We start from the raw sequence: 25181 nt of genomic DNA on the forward strand, positions 1-25181 counted from the left end.
ACAATTGGTTTAAGAATCATGATAGAAGGTTGTATACATGGAAGAACCCTGGAGATACTAAAAGGTATCAGATAGATTATATAATGGTAAGACAGAGATTTAGGAACCAGGTATTAAATTGTAAGACATTTCCAGGGGCAGATGTGGACTCCGACCACAATCTATTGGTTATGACCTGTAGATTAAAACTGAAGAAACTGCAAAAAGGTGGGAATTTAAGGAGATGGGACCTGGATAAACTGAAAGAACCAGAGGTTGTACAGAGTATCAGGGAGAGCATAAGGGAACAATTGGCAGGAATGGGGGAAAGAAATACAGTAGAAGAAGAATGGGTAGCTTTGAGGGATGAAGTAGTGAAGGCAGCAGAGGATCAAGTAGGTAAAAAGACGAGGGCTAGTAGAAATCCTTGGGTAACAGAAGAAATATTGAATTCAATTGATGAAAGGAGAAAATATAAAAATGCAGTAAATGAAGCAGGCAAAAAGGAATACAAACGTCTCAAAAATGTGATCGACAGGAAGTGCAAAATGGCTAAGCAGGGATGGCTAGAGGACAGATGTAAGGATGTAGAGGCTTATCTCACTAGGGGTAAGATAGGTACTGCCTACAGGAAAATTAAAGAGACCTTTGGTGATAAGAGAACCACTTGTATGAACATCAAGAGCTCAGATGGAAACCCAGTTCTAAGCAAAGAAGGGAAAGCAGAAAGGTGGAAGGAGTATATAGAGGGTCTATACAAGGGCGATGTACTTGAGGACAATGTTATGGAAATGGAAGAGGATGTGGATGAAGATGAAATCGGAGATACGATACTGCGTGAAGAGTTTGACAGAGCACTGAAAGTCCTGAGTAGAAACAAGGCCCCTGGAGTAGACAACATTCCATTGGAACTACTGACGGCCTTGGGAGAGCCAGTCCTGACAAAACTCTACCATCTGGTGAGCAGGATGTATGAAACAGGCGAAATACCCTCAGACTTCAAGAAGAATATCATAATTCCAATCCCAAAGAAAGCAGGTGTTGACAGATGTGAGAATTACCGAACAATCAGTTTAATAAGCCACAGCTGCAAAATACTAACACGAATTCTTTACAGATGAATGGAAAAGCTAGTAGAAGCCGACCTCGGGGAAGATCAGTTTGGATTCCATAGAAATACTGGTACACGTGAGGCAATACTGACCTTACGACTTATCTTAGAAGAAAGATTAAGGAAAGGCAAACCTACGTTTCTAGCATTTGTAGACTTAGAGAAAGCTTTTGACAATGTTGACTGGAATACTCTCTTTCAAATTCTAAAGCTGGCAGGGGTAAAATACAGGGCGCGAAAAGCTATTTGCAATTTGTACAGAAACCAGATGGCAGTTATAAGAGTCGAGGGACATGAAAGGGAAGCAGTGGTTGGGAAGGGAGTAAGACAGGGTTGTAGCCTCTCCCCGATGTTATTCAATCTATATATTGAGCAAGCAGTAAAGGAAACAAAAGAAAAATTTGGAGTAGGTATTAAAATCCATGGAGAAGAAATAAAAACTTTGAGGTTTGCCGATGACATTGTAATTCTGTCAGAGACAGCAAAGGACTTGGAAGAGCAGTTGAACGGAATGGATGGTGTCTTGAAGGGAGGATATAAGATGAACATCAACAAAAGCAAAACGAGGATAATGGAATGTAGTCGAATTAAGTCGGGTGATGTTGAGGGTATTAGATTAGGAAATGAGACACTTAAAGTAGTAAAGGAGTTTTGCTATTTGGGGAGCAAAATAACTGATGATGGTCGAAGTAGAGAGGATATAAAATGTAGACTGGCAATGGCAAGGAAAGCGTTCCTGAATAAGAGAAATTTGTTAACATCGAGTATAGATTTAAGTGTCAGGAAGTCGTTTCTGAAAGTATTTGTATGGAGTGTAGCCATGTATGGAAGTGAAACATGAACGGTAAATAGTTTGGACAAGAAGAGAATAGAAGCTTTCGAAATGTGGTGCTACAGAAGAATGCTGAAGATTAGATGGGTAGATCACATAACTAATGAGGAGGTACTGAGTAGGATTGGGAGAAGAGGAGTTTGTGGCACAACTTAACCAGAAGAAGGGATCGGTTGGTAGGGCATGTTCTGAGGCATCAAGGGATCACCAATTTAGTATTGGAGGGCAGCGTGGAGGGTAAAAATTGTAGGGGGAGACCAAGAGATGAATACACTAATCAGATTCAGAAGGATGTAGGTTGCAGTAGGTACTGGGAGATAAAGAAGCTTGCACAGGATAGAGTAGCATGGAGAGCTGCATCAAACCAGTCTCAGGACTGAAGACCACAACAACAACATTCTATACAGTTTATTATGTGTAATAGTTCCTTCCTAGTGATGTTAAATTTCTTGGTATAAATGCATTTGTTTACATTACACAACTCAGAACAACTTAGAATGGCCTTCCAAAGATATATGAACCCTATTCCATAAAGATATATGAACCCTATTCCATTGATGTAACTCCAGTCTACTGCCTACAACATGTCTTTTCTGTATTCGACCATAGATAGGCCACATAAACTAATATCTTGTGTTGACTTCCATCAAATTACTAAATTCAACAGTATGGCTTTAGATAATAGTGCCTGCATATGTAATGATTGTTTTTGGTGATTATTTTGTGGCACAGTTATTCACTGTATGGCAGATATGTTTGTTCTATTTCTGCCAGACAGTTTGTGAATATGTTCCCATTTATACGTTGTGACACCTGCATTACTTAACCAAGTTTAATATATTTTGACACAGATTTCATTTACAAAAGTCTGATCATTCTTAACATGTAATTAAAACAATTTCAGTAATTTTTTAAATTCTAAAAACACTCTCTGAGCAAAGATTGTATTGGCATAATGTTACCTTTTTCTGGTACATATGTTGCATAATTCAGTGTAGCACTTGAAAATGGCCAAAGGTTGAAATCAGGATTGTACAATAGAATGAACAGTATATACAGTCAAATGGCAGAACATTCATTTAAACATTTTTACATATTCATATTCAGTTCACTGGTTAAGTGCCTGACTACAAGTCCAAACGTCTGGCTTTGGTTCCCAATTGGACCTAGGATTTTTTCACACATTATTTTTTCTTTTGCTTCTGACAACAATTTATCAATGTGAAAAATACTAAGCTATACTGTGGTTTGAGGCTCACAATAAATCATATGTTCCCCCCATAAGTGGCTCAGTCAGTCATTTCAAAGTTGGAAGAAGGCAAGAGCATACCGCTTCAAAGAGGTCCACACCTAGTAAAATACTGTGGTGTTAAACCTATGTTTAGTTGATGATAGCTTTTTCAATTTGATATTGGTAACTTAAACTTCCTTCCCCCATCACTCCACAAATTAAATCACAACTTCTATAGCCTCAGAGCTTGCTGCATAAGGCATGGTGCTTTCGATTCTTCTACCCAGTGTCAGTACCTCAACAATTTTATTTTCTTCTTCTTCGTTTCACCCAACTTTGGGGTACGTTGAATCAATCACTTCTGTGTGTTCTGTGCCTTTCTTTTCGCCCAGTACTGCTTCATTCTTTCTGATCTTGCTTTTCTTTCCTCATCAGAGATGACAATCGTTCTTTTCTTCCTATTTTGGAGCTGGAATCCCTCTTTTCTGTCTTTGCTTATCATTTTTGCGGTCCTGTCTGTGAGCATTTTTTCTGTGATGTGTAGTTCTCTTAAGTCTTTCTCTGTTTGGATAAACCAATTTGGTTTGGATTTTTTATTCCTGAAGTAGTCAAACATTCTTTTTGTAAGTCTATTTGGGTTCATTCTGAGAATGTGCCCATAAAACTAAATTCTTCTTTTCCTCATTGTATCCGAAAGTTTTTCTGTGGTTTTGTAGAGTGTTTCATTTTTGGTATGAATTAGTTTGTCGTTATGAAATTTGGGGCCTAAAATTTTTCTCAATATTTTTCTTTCTTTGATCTCTAGCCTTTCAATTGGGCCATGGTTAGTGATAGATAATGTCTCAGCTGCATATAGTGCTTCTGGTTTAATGACAGTGTTGTAATGTTTTATTTTTGAATTCCATGAGAGGGACTTTTTATTATAAGTATTTTTTTTTCAGTTTAGTATTTTCATGTTCTTCCAATGACTACTGTTTAATCTGCAAGCTCTTATTCTTTAATTTTTGTCAACTCCTGGTGTCGATCTGAAATCTGTTTCTTCCACTACAACCTTCTCTATTTCCAGCTTGCTGGCTGCTCACTTTGCTACTTTTCCATCCCTCGCTCTCCTTATTACTAATGTATCACTGTAAAATTTCCTGTTGTACTATGCTACTGTCTCCCTTCATATGGGCTCCTGGATGACATTCAAACTCAGTTTCTGCAAAGTATCCCTTCCTACAACCCTTTACTTACTTCTTTCAGATGAAGGAATAAATTATTTACAAATCTAAAATGTGTGTGCACCTGTGTGCATCACTACTCAGTCATTCACCTATACGTATGTGAGGTTCGCATACTGGCAACATGACAAGAGATATCTGTGCACCATATCTTGATGTGGATGACAACACATGCAACAGTACAGCTGTGGTACCAAAAACATTCTTGACTATTGTTCTGGAACTGGTAAGTATGTGTGCAGCTGTGTACAAGTAAGGTTCCACAGACGACATGAAGAAGTCAATAGCTCATTAAGAAATGATATTTTACACAAAACTCCCAGATATAAGTGTCTCAAATCACTTCCTACTGAAGAACTATCATAACAATGTTTTACTCATAGGCACTATAACCAAACATTTATACCCTATGTAATGCTCTGAAAATAATACGATATGTTTCATTGGTTTACAGGCATCGAGTCGGATAATTGTGGAAGCTGCACAATACTTCAATAAGACACCTGATCATCATCTTCAGGTGCTTATTGATGTGTTGATGCAACAGCTCGCCAATATATATGCTGACTCGTTATAAAAATGCAGGCACCAAGGGATGAGGCTATAATGTCATTGTATATGAATCATAAAGCACGACGACATCCAGTGTCCCCTGCTGCAGAAACGAGCCATGGTCTTCGCATTCGTGATGCGGAGAAAGTGTGGCCCAGCACACGTAGAGGCACAGTGTTGGTGCCCAGTTTAAGTGTGCAGACTCTGATTCTCCCTCTGGGTAAATTTGGATTCATTCACCTGCGGGCAACAAATCCTTAGTACCACTAGTGCTGGTTTCCATGCCTTGCTGAGTTGATATCCCAAGTCTCTATTGATCAGGTTGTTGCTTATACATACTTTCACTGCTTCTTTAATGATGGAGTCCCAGTACATGAAAGCAGATGGAAGGATATTTGTCTCTTCACAGTTCATGTTACGTCTACTGTCAAGAAAGTATTCAGCCACAGCAGACTTTTCTGATTGATCCAATCAGGCATGACATCTACATTCAGCACATCTATCCTCAACAGTGTGACATGTCCAGCCAGTGTATGATTTCTCACTCTGATATGGGATTTTATACATGCCTGGTCTCTCTAGACCTAGTCTGTTCTTAAAAGAATCCAGCTTAGTTTGCACTTGTGCAGGAGGGCAAAAGACACTTTCTGTTTGATGCTTCTTGAACAGCCTGCCAATCTTAAAGGGCACGCCAACAACATAGGGTAGATACTTTATCCATTTCTTCTGGCTGTTCTTGAGCTTAAGTTTCAGTGACTGCCACCCCAACTCGCGTATCATATCAGTGACACTCTCACCCCTATTGCACGATAACACGAAATGAGTTGCCCTTCTTTGCAATTTTTTGATGTCCTCTGTCAATCCTACCTGGTAAGGATCCCACACCGCACAGCAATATTCCAGTAGAGAACGGACAAGTGTAATGTAGGCCGTCTCTTTAGTGGTTTTGTCACATCTTCTAAGTGTTCTGCCAACGAAGTGCAGTCTTTGTTTTGCCTTCCCCACAATATTATGTATGTGGTCTTTCCAACTGAAGTTGCCCGTAATTGTAATTCCTAGGTATTTAGTCGAATTGACAGCCCTTAGATTTGTGCGATTTATCGTATACCCAAAATTTATCGGATTTCTTTCAGTACCCATGTGGATGACCTCACACTTTTCTTTGTTTAGTGCTAATTGCCACTTTTTGCATCATACAGAAATTCTCCCTATATCATTTTGTAATTGGAATTGATTGTCTGATGATTCTACTAGACGGTAAATTACGGCGTCATCTGCAAACAATCTAAGGGGGCTGCTCAGATTATCACCTAGATCATTTATATAAATCAGGAATAGTAGAGGGCCTATGACAGTACCTTGCGGAACGCCAGATATCACGTCTATCACTACGTACTGTGACCTCTCTGAGAGGAAATCACAAATCCAGTCACATAACTGAGACAATACTCCATATGCACACAATTTGATTAATTGTCGCTTGAGAGGAACGGTATCAAAAGCCTTATGGCAATCTAGGAATATGGAATCGATCTGAGATCCCATGTGGACAGCACTCATTACTTCACGGGAATAAAGAGCTAGCTGTGTTGCACAAGAACGATATTTTCTGAATCCGTGTTGGTTATGTATCAATAAGTCATTTTCTTCAAGGCGATTCATAATGTTTGAGTACAGTATATGCTCCAAAATCCAAGGTCAGTGATATGGGTCCGTAATTCAATGGGTTACTCCTATTTCCTTTCTTGAATATTGGTGTGACCTGTGCTACTTTCCAATCTTTAGGAACAGACCTTTCATCAAGTGAGCGGATGTATATGATTGCTAAGAAAGGCGCTATTGTGTCTGCATACTCTGAGAGGAACCTGACTGGTATAACATCTGGACCGGAAGACTTGCCTTTCTTAAGTGATTTGAGTTGTTTCGCAACACCTAAGATATCTACTTTTATGTCACTCATTCTAACAGCTGTTCTGGTTTTGAATTCTGGAATATTTACTTCATTCTCTTTTGCAAAGGAAATACAGAAAACTGTATTTAGTAACTCTGCTTTAGTGGCACCATCATCGATAACATTTCGAGCGCTATCGCGCAGTGACGGTATTGATTGTTTTTTTGCAACTGGTGTACTTTAGATATGACCAGAATCTCTTTGGGTTTTCTACCATATTTTGAGACAATTTTTCATTGTGGAAACTATTAAAAGCATCTCGCATTGATGTCCGCACTAAATTTTGAGCTTCCGTGAAACTTAGCCAGTCTTGGGGATTTTGCGTTGTTCTGAATTTGGCATGCTATTTTTGTTGCTTCTGCAACAGTGTTCTGACATGTTTTGTGTACCACTCCACTCCGATAAACAGTTCTGGAATGTATTTCAATCCACATGCAGTAAAGCTTGAGAACAGCCAGAAGAAATGGATAACTCCACAAGGATGGTATTTCTACCCTTTGTTGGTAGTCTGTCCTATAAGATTGACAAAAGGTTGTTCAAGAAACATCAAATAAAATATGTCTTTCACCCTCCAGCACAAGTGCAAACAATGCTAGGTTCTCTTAAGGACAATCTAGGTCTAAGGAGACAAAAATCCCATGTCAGTGTGGGAAATCATACACTGTCCAGATATGTCGCACTGGTAAGGACAGATACTCTGAACATAGATGTCCCACCTGATTAGGTTAGCCAGAAAAGTCTGCTGTGGCTGAACACTGTCTTGACACGAGACATAGCATGAGCTATGGAAAGACGAAGATCCTTCCATCTGCTTCCACGTATTGGGACTCCATCATTAAAGAAGCATTTAAAACAGTATAAGTAAGGACCTGATCAACAGAGACATAGGATTTCAACTCAGCAAGGCATGGGAACCAGTATCAGCAGTTATAAGGAATCGTCGGCCGAAGACAAACGAAGTCGAATCTACACAGATGGAGAATCAGAGTCTGCCCACTTAAACTGGGTGCGAACACTTTGCCCGCGTGCATGCTAGGCCATGATTTGTGGCCGTGCTTTTCCCACCCCACGAATGTGAAGACCGTGGCTCATTTCTCTGGCAGAGGGCACTGGATATCACCATGCTCTATGATTCGCCTACAAGGACATTATAGGCCAACCCCTGGGTGCCCACACTTTCCTAGGGAGTCAGCGTATACATTGGTGAGCCATTGCAGCAACATGTCAATAAGCCCCTGAAGATGACAAGCAGCTGTCTCATTGAAATATTGTGCAGTTTCCACAACATTATCCAATGTGATGCCCATTAGTTACTATGGCAGGAAAGTCTCAAACAGCACATAATACTAACCTGCTTGTCTTTCGAGTGTCTGCCCGCGACCCCACAGAATATGCACGAATTGGTCGATCAATAGACGATGCATCATCATCTTCTGAGGGTGTGAAGTATGAGCTGACTTTCTCTAGGTGGTACTCTGAAAAGCGGAGATCGGTTGATGGTGTACCAGATGTAACTGAGCAGCTGCTGCTTGGGGACATTTCACCATGATGAAGATCTGTTTAGACAACAAAGTTAGCAGTAAGTGTAATCAGCCTCATTTTTCAAGGAATGATATTAGTAATTATTTGAAGATTAGATACAAAATTCAACTGAAATGTACATGTAAAAATTCCTATTCCAATTCCTTGCAAATGAGAGTCAAAATTATATAAAAAAGTCGAGCTCATAAGGCACTAAGTGAATAACAAAAACTGAAACTTCAGAATAACACATGGGAAGTGAAACATTACATAACTACTGAGTAAAAATAAAAGGTTTACTTACAGTGCTATAGAAAACATTATTATCCATTTAACAATAAATCCTGAAGGGTTCAGAAACTTCTCAAACCGATTTCCTACATTTTCTAATCACCACCACTTAAAATGCTGTCTGCAAAAGACTAGTCCAAAAACGTCTAATGTAAAATTGCTCCCACTGCATTCTGTAATTCACACTGTTATTCTTTTTCCTTTGTGGTGTTGTTATGTTACAAATTGCACAATGAAAGTCTAATTTAAGAAATGACACAAGAATAATCAAATTCCATCAAAATCAGATCCTAATCAGAGGATTTTCTCTCTCTTTAGACAGAGAGAGACAACTGAATTACCAAGACACTATTCTTTTCATAAGTCACTTCAAATTTATGGACAAAGGAGATTAAAAATGTTTACCATTTTTTTACTGCTGTGTATTCTACTGACTTATTCTGTTGGTTCATTTTCCCTCATTTCACTAAGCCAAGGTCGACAGCAACCAGATACTATTTAGGTTTTCTAAATTTACCTTGATTTTATTTTAGGGGACATTTGAAGCAGCTGATGTTTCATTTCATCTGTTAATGGTCAACACAATAAAATTATTTTCACCATGGAAAATGAGCCAAATATCTCTTAAAAGAGAATACACAATCCCAATTACACTTACTGAAAGAGGTAGCTGTGAACATGTGTACACTCCATTTCGAATTCTTTTTTAAAAAAGGAAAGCAACTTGTATGCCAAAAAAGCAGTCAAAGTTAAATGTGGAACAGCAGATTTCCTTACAAAGGGAAGAAACAACAACCGACAACTTGTGTTGAACTACCTTGCAGATGATATGTTTCAGATGAGGCGAGTCACTTATTCCATAAACTCAAATTAAAAGTCTCCTTTTGGCGAAATAACACAATAGTTTCTCATATTAGACTCAATACTGCTACAAAATTTCTGTTCAACCTTACAGGAGTATATAAGACAAAATATGACAGTTGTTGTACGTGGTATATTGCACATATGGGGAGAGAATTTAAAACAAGGTTCATATACCATGTCAACTCCGGTAAAAGCAACCGATCACTGTTTATTGCCCATTTAAGAGAAAGAAAGCATGCGGTGAAGGACAAAGCAAAAAAAGATAGACTGCTTGATTGTCTGTAGAAAGTAGCCAAATAATACCCTCAACATACAAAAATAATTTAAAGAACAGAAAGTACAGTGAGAATTTTAAAATTTTCCTAGTCAAGTAATACATAATTTATTGTTTGTTTAAGTACAGTTTTAGTTCAACAACTGGTTGTATTATCCCCACAGTATTCCCTCACAATCTTTGAAGAATTTTGTTTGGTGTACTTTATATTTTCTGTAACTATTGCAATTCACATACATATACACACTATGGAATTTACTTAATAATGTACCCCAATGCACCTCTAATGAGGGGGCATGAACATGTATATATTGTACTCGCAAATACTGTGGAACTTCGATTTTATGTTCTCTGATTTTATGTTTTTTGCGATTCTACACCATAAATTTGCAGCCCCTGTGAAAAACCCACAAGATCAATGTTAAAAATTCTCCGATTTTACATTTCTTCCTAATAAGGTTTCCTCAATTCTATGTTCTTACTAACATTTCGCTTGACGTTGTCCTATTTTCTCCCTATTGACATTTGATGTGACTGAATGAGTTACAAGTGGCAGAAAATCCAGATGGTTCATGCCATGAATGATGGCAGAGTTAAGGGAATATTCTGGTCACTGAGGAGGGGGGAGGCATGAGACAGGAAATGTTGACATAATCCATGACTGCGACTTTCAAAGTTTAGCTTCACTGTGAAATGATGATGGGTCGAGTATTTCACACTACTTTTTGCAGGAACTGATTTAACTGTGATGTGCTGGCATTGTGAAGGCGACCAGGAACAACGCTCTCGGGTTTTGACTGCTGTAGCGTGAAGTTGATGTTTATGGATGTGTTAGTGACAGGGGAATCTCAAAGCTGTAGCAAGAACTCTTTAGGGGAATGTATTTGTGGTTGTGCAACATGCGAAATATTTATGACAAGGAAGAATATAAATGTTATTGCTCACTGTTTCACTTGCAGCAACATAAGCTGTCCTCTTAGGTTCCTGTCTAACCATCACTCAGAAATCGTCACATAATCAGAAATAAACAGTGAAGTATTTTTGACAAGGAACAATATGAATTTTATAGCTGCTCATTTTATTTGCAGGAATGTAAGCTGTCCTCTTTGGTTCCCACATCACCACAACTCGGAAAGCACCCCATGTTTGGAAATAAACAGGAAAATATTTATTTCATCCTTCATTCTCTGTCCACATAGAAATGTTTAACAACACTGAATATTGCAGAACATATTGTATTACAACCATAACAAAATTCCAGAATGTGATGACAACATTAAGTTGGGGGGGGGGGGGGGGTTGAATGAAGCAAGTCACAAACCTATAACCTATAACTCAGCAACCATGATGTTATCCATTACACTACAGCCTATGCATCAGAATTTTGCATAGTGTTTAGTTTTTACAAAATCTCTTGAAGCCTTACATCATTGATGCTTTATTAATTGACAGTTAATGGTAAGTGTGACATATTTCTGATATATTTTCAATGCACCACTGCTCTGAAATGGCGTACTGTGCACGTATGTCACACACTACAAAGAAAATGAATAACTGAAATGCACACAGTGCACCCTGATGTTGTTCACAAGCACTTGCAAAAGTTGATAGCCAAAACCCCACTAGTGACATTACCACAGCAAAACATAGTGTGAATCCACGTCCACACTGCCACTGGAAAAAGGTTCCTGTTGGAAACATTGTTTCCTACAGTGTTTTGCATCTATTTCTGACTTTGTTTCTTGTCTCTGTTTCTGTCCACACTGGCAGCAAACATTTCTCAGTGTATTCACATCGTCTGCAACATGTCTAGAGACGAGAAAAATGTAATATGTGCTGTTGCATTATTAATACGCAAAGGTTCATACAAACAAAATGAAAGATGTTGCCTCATCCCTTCTTTTTTCATTAATTTATTATGACTTGTTACCTGAAGGCAAAAAGCATCTCTCAATGTTTCATAGTTTTATAGAATAAGGAGTGTTTAGCAAAGAATTTCATAATTTGTTTTAAGACTATGATATTATTTTGACAGAGAGTATGCTTGGTAATGGTTGATCAAATCAGATTAGTTGTTGTATGAAATCGATTTGTTGGTTTACATACAGTCATCTCCTTTGGTGAGCAAAAACAAACTACACAACAACTGGTGGGAAAAACTTGCTCCATATGGAAACTGAATTTGGAAGACAACTTTAGTTTCTATCAGACATGCTGTTGGTCTTAGTTTTTTTCCAAACGGGAGACTCATTCCAGAGCCTTGAGTATTTATTTCACATTTCAGAGCAAGCTCTGACAACCAACCATAGCAGAGTGTCTTGTTTTATTGCTGTTCTTGCACTGCTTGCTTCATATATCTAACAAGCAGCCATCAGCCTGGTGCAACGATAACAACTCAACACAATTCAGTGCTTGGCAGTGTTCATTGAACCACCTTCAGGCTATGTCTCTATTGTTCCACTCTCAAACAGCAGGCAGTAAAAACATTTATATCTTTCCACGTGAACTCTGATTTGTCTTATTTTATTACAATGATCATTTCTATCTATCTAGGTTGGCATCAACAAAAATATTTTTACATTTAGTGGAAAAGTTAGTGATACAAGGCTTTGTTTTAATTATTGCGCCCCAGACTGCGTATCACATACGTGACGCTCTCTCCACCAGTTTGCAGTAACACAAACCGAGCTGCTCTGCTTTGAACTCTTTCAATGTCCTTCCTCAATCCTATCTGGTAAAGATCTCAAAACACATAGCAATACTCCAGAAGACTATTGACATTTTTCACTCCAGACAGATACCTTGTCTAAATCATTCTGAAATTGCTTTTGATCTTCTGATGGCTTTGCCACATGATAAACAACAGGATCATCTGTAAACAATCTAAAAGGGCTGCCCACATTGTCTCCTAAATCATTTATACCTACATAAACACTTCCGTGGTTACTGCCAGATACCATTCCTGTTTTACTCAATGACTTTCTGTCAATTACAGTAAACTGTGACCTTTCTGACACAAAATCATGAATCCAGTAAACCAAATTTCAGTTGAAGTTTTGTTATAAAACACAAACCAACAGCTGTTAAAATGAAGCAATCAAATGAATGGATGACTCCTCAAAATCCTTTATAGGACTTCACACCCTTGTACTTACGACTATGTGAGCTGTCCATATCAACATAACCATCATCTGTGGCAGGGCGTCCCATAGGTACATATGGATCATCAGCCACACTGCTGCCACGGCTGTGCATGCGACTGTATGTGCCTGCACTCGCAGCTCTTGGAGTTGTCTCATTTCCCCCACCTGGAAGAAAAAGTTATAGATGTAAGTAACAATGAAGTAGTGCCAAATACATCAATACATTCATAGTACCACAAAAGTAATGTTTCTCCATACACAGAATGAGCTATCACGAGTAGTATCACTGAATGATGTGGAGCAGTATGGATGTCCTGATCCCTATTTTCTATCATGTCACTTCACTTCACACATACGGTAGGATGTTCCATAAAATTTCAGGCAAATTGCCAGATGTCAGTAACCTGCTGCCACAATATCATCGCGGAGTGATCTTGTCATCTTCAGGTGTGTACTGGGGCAATAAACTGGTGCCTCCCCCACCCCATCCCGTTTAAAAACATGCCAGTGTAGTATGTGTGAAGTAGCCAGTTGTTGCAGATTGTGTGTTAAAAGAGTGCATGAGCTTTTGCTGCAAGCCTGTGCACAGCTGAGAGTGTCATCCATGGTGAAAACTCACCTCATTTATGTCAGATCAATGATCTTCACACATTAAAATTGCAGAACTATGCTAGCTATGCAGAACACAAAGTTTTTCTGTGACAGTATTCCATGCACAATTCAACTGGAAACCACTTTATGATGGATAAGAGCCTCAGTCATTTGTATTTCTAGTGATTCATTGATAATGAATTTTCAGAACTTGTAAGTATGGACTACAATTTTTGATGTATTGTATTTCATCGAATAACCAGTAGAAATACAGTATTCTGTGATAGCGAATATTCTGGCTGGAGGAAGAGGGGGAGGAGATAAGTGTTTAATGTCCTGTCAACAACAAGGTCATTATTCTGGAGCATAAGGTCGGATGAAGGAAAGCAGCTGTGCCCTTTTGAAGGAAACACTCTGTAATTTGCCTTAAGCAATTTAGGGAAATCGCAGAAAACCCACATCAGGATGACCGGACGCGGGTTTGAACCGTTGCCCTCCCGAATGCAAGTCCAGTGTGCTAACCACTGCGCTGACCCAGTCAGTCTGGCTGGAGGAGCCAAGCATGCCAATGGTGTATGTTCTTCTAAACAGTGCATGCTGTTTGCCATATATACGAGTTGCCAGACTCGCATGGAATCTTATAAGCACCTGCCCTGCGCAACTCTACGTCGTCTTTGTCTGATCCCAAAAGCTCCGGGACTTTTTATGGAAGAAGAACGATCAGTTTAACCTGATATTCTCGAAGTACTCTGCCTACACAATGTGATCAAAAGTATCCGGACACCTGGCTGAAAATGACTTAGAAGCTCATGGTGCCCTCCATCGGTAATGCTGTAATTCAATATGGTGCTGGCCCACCCTTAGTCATGATGACAACTCCCACTCTCGCAGGCATACATTCAATCAGGTGCTGGAAGGTTTCTTGGGGAATGGCAGCCCATTCTTCATGGAATGTTGCACTGAAGAGAGGTATTGATGTCAGTTGGTGAGGCCTGGCACAAAGTCGGCATTCCAAAACATCCCAAACGTCTTCTATAGGATTCAGGTGAGGACTCTGTGCAGGCCAGTCCATTACTACACATATGTTTTTGGGGGTGTCCAGATACTTTTGATCACACAGTGTAGTTTCATGGAAATATTTATAATACAAGGCAGGTAGGCTGTCATCTTGAAGGCCTCAGCCTCGTTCTTGTTCTGCTGTTTATATGTCTGTAGAGCTCTCCAAATCTATCGAGATAAATATCCATTTTGCCAGAAAACAATTGGGTGTTTTCTAATTCTGCTTCCAGGTTTTTGGCATCTAAGGTGAAATGGACTCAGTGGATCAAAGTCTACATAATGCCAATTGTTTGTGTCAGATGGTGGCAAATAATTGCCTTTAAATATAGGTCTGTATGAGTGAGCTTCCAAAATACCGAATGCCCATGTGTACTATTGCTTGTCTGTCACATTAAAACAGCAAGTAACCGTCTTTCTGCATCCCTATAGCAAATTTTATGTTTATATGTATGGAGTTCAGATGTTCCAGGAACTCTCAGAGACTGTCCAAACCATCAGGACAAGTTATAAAAACATCATCTATGTATTGCCAAAATACTGTTATTTCTGAAACTGCTTAGTCAAGTGCTTGTTTCTTAAAATCTTCCATGAAAGGGTTGGTCATCGAGGAAAGTAAAGGACTTCCATGGCAACACTGTCAGATTATTCATAAATATGTTGTTAAATAGTGAGGAGAGAATGCTCAAACAAAGCTGCTATGTCAGTCCCAAACGTGTTACTGATAAGATGATTCCACCAGAGGAACATTGGTAAAAAAGGGAGACAACATAAACCTGAAAAATAACTCACTGTTTTTCTGCATAACTGCCAATGAGCACCAAAGACGACTTGCAGAACCGACGAGCAAGGCGCATGTTACCCCTGCAGCACCAGCCAATCACGTGGATTTAGTGTAGTAATCCACGTGGCTTTATAACTCGCAACCTAGCGAGTCGGCAGCAGTTCATCGAGTGCTCGGCACAGTTCATCAACAGCAGAGCCAAAAGTTTGGACTACCTTGACAACAAGCAGTTTTATCTTTGGCAGATGGGAGTCTGTCTTCACCAGTTCTCGGCCAGAGCACATGAGGTACCAGGCCAGAGCTCACATTAGCAACAGTCAGACAAGAGCTGCCACTGGCCACGAATCTGCAGCCCACAAGTAAACGCCTATGAGGACAGGGACTATCACAGCTTGAGCAGCAACGTGGTACTCATTTTGTCTCTGGATGGTTGTTTACTTCTGGAAGTGACTGTTTAGTTACGGAACTTAGTTCTCAGCCTGTGGTGATTCATTGATGTTATATCTTAAATGAATGTACATTTATGTGAGTGTTGGAATTAAACCAATTTTCATGTACTTGTTCTAATTATTTGTCTGTTGTGGTGCTGCTGAACGTATATAACAGGTAGACAACAGGAAGTCAAAGTTCCATTGTTTTTCTCACCACACGGTTAGTAGGGTCCTTATTGATCTTGCAATATGTTGAATTCATATAATAAAATATTGATATTATTAACATAAGCCTCCTGCGGCACAAGAACAGTGGCATTACCTTTATCGACTTTGAGTACTATGATTCAACAAGCCCATACCACCTCACATACCACCTGCAAATAAAATTGGAATACCTTCAAACTGTGTTCCTTGAAAATGGGTATTCATCTCAGCAGATACTGAGAGCACTACAGAAATACAAATTGTAGAACAAGGAAGAGGCTGAGGCGTTCAACACAAGTGTATTCACTATATTGCAAATGTTTCCACAAAAATAGACAGAGTACTTCAAAAACACAAAGTTAAAGTGATTTTTCGTCCTCCATCAAAAATTCTGGTACTTCTGGGATTGACCAATGATGACTTAAGTCTGCACAAGGCAGGTGTTTATAAGATTCTGACTGAGTTTGTCAAATTATATATTGGGGAAACAATGTGCACTGTTTAGGAGGGCACTGCAGAACACCAGTGACATAAGTTATCTCCTCCAAGCTAGCAAATTTGTTATTGCAAAACACTGTACGTCTACTAGTCATTCAACAAAGTACAGTTGAACAAAAATTGTGGTCTTACCTCAAACTTCTGAATATCAATTATCAATGAATCAATAGAAATAGGACTTGCAATTTAATGGCAAATTAAAAACTGTGTGTCAGATTGGGACTCAAACCTGGAACCTTTGTCTATCGTGGGCAAGTGCTCCACCAACTGACATCTGGCAGTTTACCCACAGTTTTACAGCACAGTCTATAATCGAGAAAAGATTTAAATTTCAGAAATGGCGGGATGGTTTGTCGAACGAGGCTATGGGCAAAGCCCGTCACTACAATTTTGCAACTGCACTAGCACTCGATGTCACTGAATGTTTAACTTAACACTGGAAAATCCTGGATACTATGAGAAAAGATACACACTCACTCATTATAGAGCAGTTGGAGTGATGAATGTGGAAGACATGATATCAAGTTAGGGCAAGGTCTCCAAGAGGAAACGGTAATGTAGGTAGAGGATAGGAATATGACAATAGAGACCGCTAGCTTAGGTGCTGGCAAGGACAATAAAATACTGGCAAACTTTATATTTATAATCATCCAAAGCAAGTTGTCAGCCTTTGCACTATTTGAAATTTTATCAAGGTCTGACAATATTTGTGCAGCTTACTTTCCAGATAGTACTTCATTATATATTTTGTTTGCTATCCCATGTAATCAAATGCTTTAATTACACTTCATGTGGTTTTCATCAAATTCTTTTTGGACATCAAGAAATACAGCATCCACCTGACTGTTTGAAGATCGTTAGAATCTGGATCTTATGTGTGTACTGCAACCAGAACAACGACAGACGGTTCAGATGACATTAGAATACACCAGTTTTGACGTTTGAGTAATACAGTATTACACTGGGCGAGATTCTGTGAAGTGCTTCATATTATACTTGCTGATAACTTTAAATGGGCTGTTTAGTATCTGCACGGGTGTGACACATTGCCAAACGACACTGTCAGCACAAGGTACTGTATGTGGCGATGGTGACTCGACAACAACCAGGGAACTGAACAGCGCAGGAGTAAATGAAAACTTGCTGTGCGAGTAAATCTATGGGGAAGCAGGAAGTCCAAAACAACACAGACATAGACAGGGATCAACGCAACACATGGCAGGTGCTGGTAGCTGACAGCTGGGTGCACAGAAATGGCATCATGCGCAAGGCGAGGTCCACAGTGGTTGAAGTCAGTGTTAGAACTGCCCAGTCCAGCTTCCTGGCACTGGCAGGTCAACACTTCCATCAGCAGGTTTGCCCGTACCGCTTGCTGGGCGGCACCTATCCCCCCTCCATGGCAGCTTACCACACTATTCCACCGCATTAACCATGCTAGCTTACTTCCCTCCATCATGATTTGCTAATGGTGAAAATAAAGGCCTTTTTACAACTGCCTTGATATCTTTGGTTGGCAACAATATCTGTAACAGCAAATCACTACAATTGTTAAACCATTTTCACAAAAGTGTTTCACTAAATGATTTTACACACACACACACACAAAAAAAAAAAAAAAAAAAAAAAAACCAGTTTAAAAAAATATGGGTGGAAAAGGACTCTGCATGCTACATAACTTGGTGGGTGAGGTGTGGAGGCGTAGAAGCACGGATATGTCATGATATGCCAACCAACTGCAGTCACTCAGTTGTAGCATACACTTGAGTTCATTTCATACTGTGTAGAGTGAGTTCATGACTGGTTTTAACATTCTGCGCGGTGGTATTTCAAGGCAATCTGATCAGTATGAGTGTTAGAAGCAAATCCCACCCAGTATACAATAGCAGGCGAGAGAAATGGTGTTTCATGTGATCAGTACTTTAGACAGGAGTCGGAAGTGGCATCCATGTATGATCAAAAGTGTGTCCCAGTGTCGTCAAGTGCCAAGAACAAACAGCTGAGGAGTGCGATACTGGGTTGAGAACTGTTCAACTGATTGAGAATGAAGCCAATGCATCTGCTGAAGAGAACAGATCACCTATTTTTAAGTCACCTGGTAAGCACCAAAATCTAAATTTTTGCAAAACATTTCATGAGTATTATAAAAATTGTCTGAGGATGGTCAAACGTCACTGCTGGTCTAGGATGCGTCAGTAATTGTACATGTTTTTCATTAAGTTTCTTTTCTTCTTCTTTTTAAAGTTTATTTTTCAAGACATCACAAAATGAACATATTTTCCGAATTCGAATGGGAAACACAAATAAATGCTCAGCGGTTTTTCCCAATTATTAATCACAGTATTTTCTTGCACTGATCAACAGAAAAGACAAACAACGCAAATCTATCTTTTATTGTTGTCACTGTTCACCCTATTACCACACATTGTTATTTTTCAATGTTACACATTTTATGCAGCCCCGTATTTTCAAGGCACACAGTTTGATGGCATGGCCTTAAATCACTGTGCTTGTCACCTTTCCTGTCTGTGTATGTAACATTTAGCTGACGGCTGAATGGAGCACAACTAACCCACAGTATAGCTACATTGCAACAGATGGCTCCCCCATCGGTACTAACTGCTGGCTGCGCAAAATCCCCAGACAGCCGTCAAGTTATGTGGCATGTCACTCTAGTACTTTTTGGTACCATTTCACTGCAGTGAACATGACCACACATTTAGTCTGGTTTCATACTTGTGAAACAGTCACTTAGGTGCCAGCAATATACCCAAATGAAAGATTTAAGACTATCAGCCCTCTGCAATTCAAGAACTATTACTTCGGGTTTAATTGTGACTGCTCTCCAGTTAGTTATGAGACAAAATTGCTGCCTAGTCCTTATTTTCACAAGAAGCAATGTATCAGGACTGTCGATAGGCATATATAAAAATATATGACACTACCCAAGCTTTTGGAGCTAATAGCTCCTTCCTCTCTAGTCTGTCTCTCATAAATTTACACATTCATTTAATTTTGTTAATATTTCTATTCAATCATTACTTTTGGGATGTCTAGTGCATAAAGAAAGATGACATGGAAATTCCAATCAATTTTAAAGATTATCCATTTATACAGTTAGAACGCCATACCTGGACTCATTGTCATATAGCCTGGATTATCCAGAGGAGATGAGCTACATGGACTATAGACATCCATGTATGAACCCTGAAACAGAGAAAATCATTTTTCATGATCAATGATTTGTAATTTTTACTTGTAGAACAGTACTTGAGCAATACACCACTATACACAACCTGTGATGGAGACCCCGATTTGAATCCACTGCTGCTAAGGTTGGGTGATATCTTGCGACTGCTGGAGCTCCCTCCTTGAATGGGTAGCGACAGAGAGGGCACAGCTCTGCTGTATCCAGTGCTGCCTGTAGCAATAGACAGCACGTTTTAGTATTAAACATTATCATTTCTATAATAGAGGGAAACATTCCACGTAAGAAAAATATATCTAAAAACAAAGATGATGTGACTTACCAAATGAAAGTGCTGGCAGGTCGACAGACACACAAACAAACACAAACATACACACAAAATTCTAGCTTCCGCAACCAACGGTTGCTTCGTCAGGAAAGAGGGAAGGAGAGGGAAAGATGAAAGGATGTGGGTTTTAAGGGAGAGGGTAAGGAGTCATTCCAATCCCGGGAGCGGAAAGACTTACCTTGGGGGAAAAAAGAACAGGTATACACTCGCACACACACACATATCCATCCGCACATACATATGTGTGGATGGATATGTGTGTGTGTGCGAGTGTATATGGCTCTGAGCACTATGGGACTCAACTGCTGTGGTCATAAGTCCCCTAGAACTTAGAACTACTTAAACCTAACTAACCTAAGGACAGCACACAACACCCAGCCATCACGAGGCAGAGAAAATCCCTGACCCCGCCGGGAATCGAACCCGGGAACCCGGGCGTGGGAAGCGAGAACGCTACCGCACGACCACGAGATGCGAGTGTATACCTGTTCTTTTTTCCCCCAAGGTAAGTCTTTCCGCTCCCGGGATTGGAATGACTCCTTACCCTCTCCCTTAAAACCCACATCCTTTCATCTTTCCCTCTCCTTCCCTCTTTCCTGACGAAGCAACCGTTGGTTGCGGAAGCTAGAATTTTGTGTGTATGTTTGTGTGTCTGTCAACCTGCCAGCACTTTCATTTGGTAAGTCACATCATCTTTGTTTTTAGATACATTATCATTTCTTACTTTTATAAGTTAAAATCAAAACTCACACAGAAATTTTTTAAAAAATGGGTTCTCCAAAAGATATACTCATGGGTCAAAACCAAATGCTGGAAGATTTTGAATGTTTTCTTTTAGTCTTCAGGTTTCCAGTGTAGGAAGTAGTGCTAGTTAACGTTATAGTGACTTGCACTCTGAGACAGCTATATTCAATTACATTTTATAGGTTCACAAAATTGCACTTGTACACTAGTCAGCATTCATAATGCAAGTTAATAATGAACAAGTCAAAACTGAGTCTAAATCCCACAAGGACTCCACCTAGCTATCTTTCTTCTCAAGCATTGTAATGTAACTGAAAGACATCTTTAAATAATCATTACAATTAACAATTCTGTGTTCTGTGTGTAGTAATTCCACATCAGGTGGACCACTGGTACGCACCTAACCATCTCCAACCCGAATGAAATTTTTTAGTGATGGTCATTACAGGATAACACTTAAATTTTGCAAAATTTGAGTGTAAGACCCAAAAAATACATGGTTTTATGAGGCTTGCAGTAGTGAGCTGCAACATGTCATGTGAGCACTATAATAATTTTGAACAAACTGAAGACAGTTTAAAATTGAAACTTGTTCTAATTGAAAGAAGGTATTTCAATCAGATGCACAATGTTTACAGGATGGTGAATTTCTTCTTCATCAAAAGATTTTATGTGATTTCCAGTTTGAAATTTCAAATTACCTTGAAGTAATTTTTGTTTAGTGTGAGAGAAGGCTTCACTGTAATAGTTTTCATGGTCACATATTAATATTTATGAGATGCCATTTACATCTTTCTGATTATCCGAAGTTCAGCTGGGTCTGGCAATAGGATATGTATAAGAAACTGATGATTATTTGTTGTTGAAATTTCAATAAATAAAATGCAATCTCAGTACTTTGTAATAGTTACTACAGGTAATTTAATATTGAAATTCCATCAACATTATTATTCGCCATTGTGTGATAACCTCAAGAACAAAAGAAATTCTTTCATGAACATGTTTCCAAGTGTTACCACCGAAACATAACATCAATACCTGTTGACAAGAACAATACATTATGCTTGACAGCTGACAGCCTTTACACTATAAAAAGTGCTGACTCGGAGAGAAAGTAGGCAAAGCGTTACTTCACACTGAAACAATTAAAAAAGAAGTGAAGCCTGATATTCAAATGTGATCTACAAAATACGTGTGTTAAAATATATAACTTCACTTTTGTGCAAATGTCTAATTGACAGTTATGTGACAAATCACCACAGGCACGTTACACTCAGTTGCATTCATCACATAATGCAATTAGACCTGGATCCTGAGAACCCATGCACACAATACCAGTGATTCCCGAGACCATAAGAGCATCAGTGGTAGCCACTATTAAGCACCAAACATTACCAATCAATGTACTTCTCCAAGATTCCTTACGTAACTGTACAACTGATTCACTCTAAAGCTCAGCGATTTTTTTAAAAAAATGCCTCACTACACCATTTTCTGTCAATAAATAGACCACCTGCCCTGTATCTCCAAAAATCATTTCACTAGAGTCTCCCAGAATTTTGTGGCTTTGCCCTCTCTTTTCCAGTAAATTCAATTTCCCTAAGAATTCCTGATTTTCCAAGTTTTCCATACAAATCATTACTCTGGTTTTGTGCTCAAAACACTGTTAAAATTCCAAGGCTGTGCAGTTCATCATTTTTACGTTACATGAGGAGACAGTTGAGGAAAACTCAGTCACAACAATTTTTCAGTAATTTTCAGACAAACAAAGTATGTTGTGCACCCTTCATTATTTCTGCAGAGGAGTTACTTGCTATCAATTCCACTGCACTATAGCAGTTATTTGTGAGTATTTCAGAAGTTGTTAGTACATAAATATGCCTCTAGAAATTTTTCCATTAAATTTGTGCATACTCTGATGTAATATTGCTTAATATTATCACCACCAACTTTCTTTATTTTTGTTTCATTAGGTAGAAACGGTGTTTTGTACTGGTATAGGTTTTGTTTGGTTTGGAAACGTTCTGAATTTAAAAAATAAAAAAAATGCTTGAACACCCTATTGTCAAACATCTGAAAACTGTCTTTTCAACAAACACCCTTTATATTAGAAACATATAAATATAATAGTTACATTCTTTAATTTAACTGTTATATACAGCTTTTCCCAAGTTTTATTTATGTATTTATTTATTTATTTTTTTGCACATAACAGTCTACTTAACAGATTTTCGTTATGGCTAAATTCATTCTCTTTAAAGCTAAAACACTGTTTTTTATGTGTACCCTTTTTAATTTTCCTCACCAGTCTTGCTGAAAACGAAAAATTCAGAAGCCACTTCTTTTATCGACCATATTTGTGGAGCAAATGTGTAACATTAACAACTTCTCATTATTTAAAGGTACTAGACTTTTCTTTTTCAACCTTTTCAGTAGACCATCATAATAAGCACGGTATTGGCTTTGTTAATAATCATAATTTTGTTATACAAATGTAGCTGGCTTATTAGACAAACCAAACACAGCAATCTGAGTACAAATTTCACCTTTTATTAGAAATATCTTGCACTTCATTTAGCCTTGTAATTTTTATTCTGAGATTTTCTGGCATGTTAAAGGAGAATGGGCAAGGCTTAACAAATTTAGGTTGGCCCTTTTTTCATTCTTTATTGCTACATGAAGCTTTTGAGAAGGATAACATAACACCAATTTCCTTGTGAACCTCATTCTGCAAACACGGGCATAAGATTTTAACCAGTAGACATCCACATTCTGTGAGCTTTTTTAATTCAGCTGCTCTTGTTTTATCAGAAGAATGTCATTCTTTTAAAGACTTTTTTTTTACAAAATGTTGCAGCAGTGTGCATATGTTTGACAGAAGAATTTTCAAGCAGGTTTGCGTAGCCTTGTCCAGCGGATCTCAAAACAAATAAAAAATTTTCTAGTACAAAATCACCTACTCTTTCTAATGAAGAAAAACAAACAAAAAATGAGGTAACGAAATTTAGTGCTGTGTCTTGAGACACAGCCATACACACAGAGGGCACGACATTCTATAAGTGATCATACACTGAAGTGACAAAGAAACTGATACAGGCACGTGTCTTCACATACAGGGGTATGTAAATAGGCAGAATACGGCGCAGTGGTCAGCAATGTCTATATAAGACAACGGTCAGCAACGTCTATATAAGACAACAAGTGTCTGGCGCAGTTGTTATATCAGTTACTTCTGCTACGATGGCAGGTTATCAAGATTTAAGTGAGTCTGAAAGTGGTGTTATAGTCAGTGCACAGGAAATGGGATAAAGCATCTCTGAGGTAGTGATGAAGTGGAGATTTTCTGGTACGACCATTTCACAAGTGTACCATGAATATCAGAAATACGGTAAAACATCAAATCTCTGACGTCGCTGTGGCTGGAAAAGATACAGCAAGAACAGGACCAACAACGACTGAAGAGAATCGTTGAAAATGACACAAGTGCAACACTTCCACAAATTGCTGCAGATTTCAATGCTGGGTCATCAACAAGTGTCAGCATCCAAACCATTCAATGAAATGTCACTGATATGGGCTTTTGGAGTCGAAGGGCCATTTGTGTACCCTTGATGACTGCACGACAAAAATGCTTTACGCCTCATATGAGGCCATCAACACCAACATTGGACTGTTAAACATGTTGCCTGATCGGACGAGTCTCATTTCAAATAGTATTGAGCGGATGGACATGTACGGGTATGGAGACAACCTCATGAATCCATGGACCTGCACGTCAGCAGGGGACTGTTCATGCTGGTGGAGGCTCTGTAATGGTGTAGTGATATGGGACCCCTGATATGTCTAGATACGATGCTGACAAGTCCTCTCTGATCACCTGCATCCATTTGTGTCCATTGTGCACTCCAATGGACTTGGGCAATGCCAGCAGCACAAAGCGACACCTCACATGTCCAGAATTTCTACAGGGTTGTTCTATGAACACTCTTATGAGTTTAAACACTTCCACTGGCCACCAAACTCCCCAGGCATGAACATTATTGAGCTTACCTGGGATACCTTGCAGCGTGCTGTTCACAAGAGATCTCCACCCCCTTGTACTCTTATCGATTTATATACAGCCCTGTAGGTTTCAATGGTGTCAATTCCCTCCAGCACTACTTCAGACATTAGTCGAGTCACTGCCATGTTGTGTTTTGGCACTTCTGCATGCTAGCAGGGGCCCTTCAATGCAGCTATCATACACTGGCTTCATGAACAGACCGGTGTTCGAAGATTGATTAGTCCAAGTGATCATCTAACTACATTGCAATGTTTCATCCTCACACTACAGTTAAGTAATGTAAAGGTTATTTAATACATTAT

General features: G+C 39.0%; 1 protein-coding gene across 1 annotated transcript in view; it reads right to left on the minus strand.

Annotated features, from left to right (window-relative positions):
* LOC126236127 (insulin receptor substrate 1) overlaps window positions 1–25181 on the minus strand; it is a 208489-nt gene that overhangs the window by 41250 nt on the left and 142058 nt on the right. The window contains exons 13-16 of the mRNA XM_049945202.1: window positions 19833–19957; window positions 19668–19743; window positions 12985–13137; window positions 8231–8435 (exon numbers count right to left, since the gene is read on the minus strand). Coding sequence (XP_049801159.1) covers window positions 8231–8435; window positions 12985–13137; window positions 19668–19743; window positions 19833–19957 — 559 coding nt within the window. The remainder of the gene's footprint in view (window positions 1–8230; window positions 8436–12984; window positions 13138–19667; window positions 19744–19832; window positions 19958–25181) is intronic.

This window comes from Schistocerca nitens, chromosome 2, assembly GCF_023898315.1.
Source record: "Schistocerca nitens isolate TAMUIC-IGC-003100 chromosome 2, iqSchNite1.1, whole genome shotgun sequence".
Lineage (NCBI taxonomy): Eukaryota > Metazoa > Arthropoda > Insecta > Orthoptera > Acrididae > Schistocerca > Schistocerca nitens.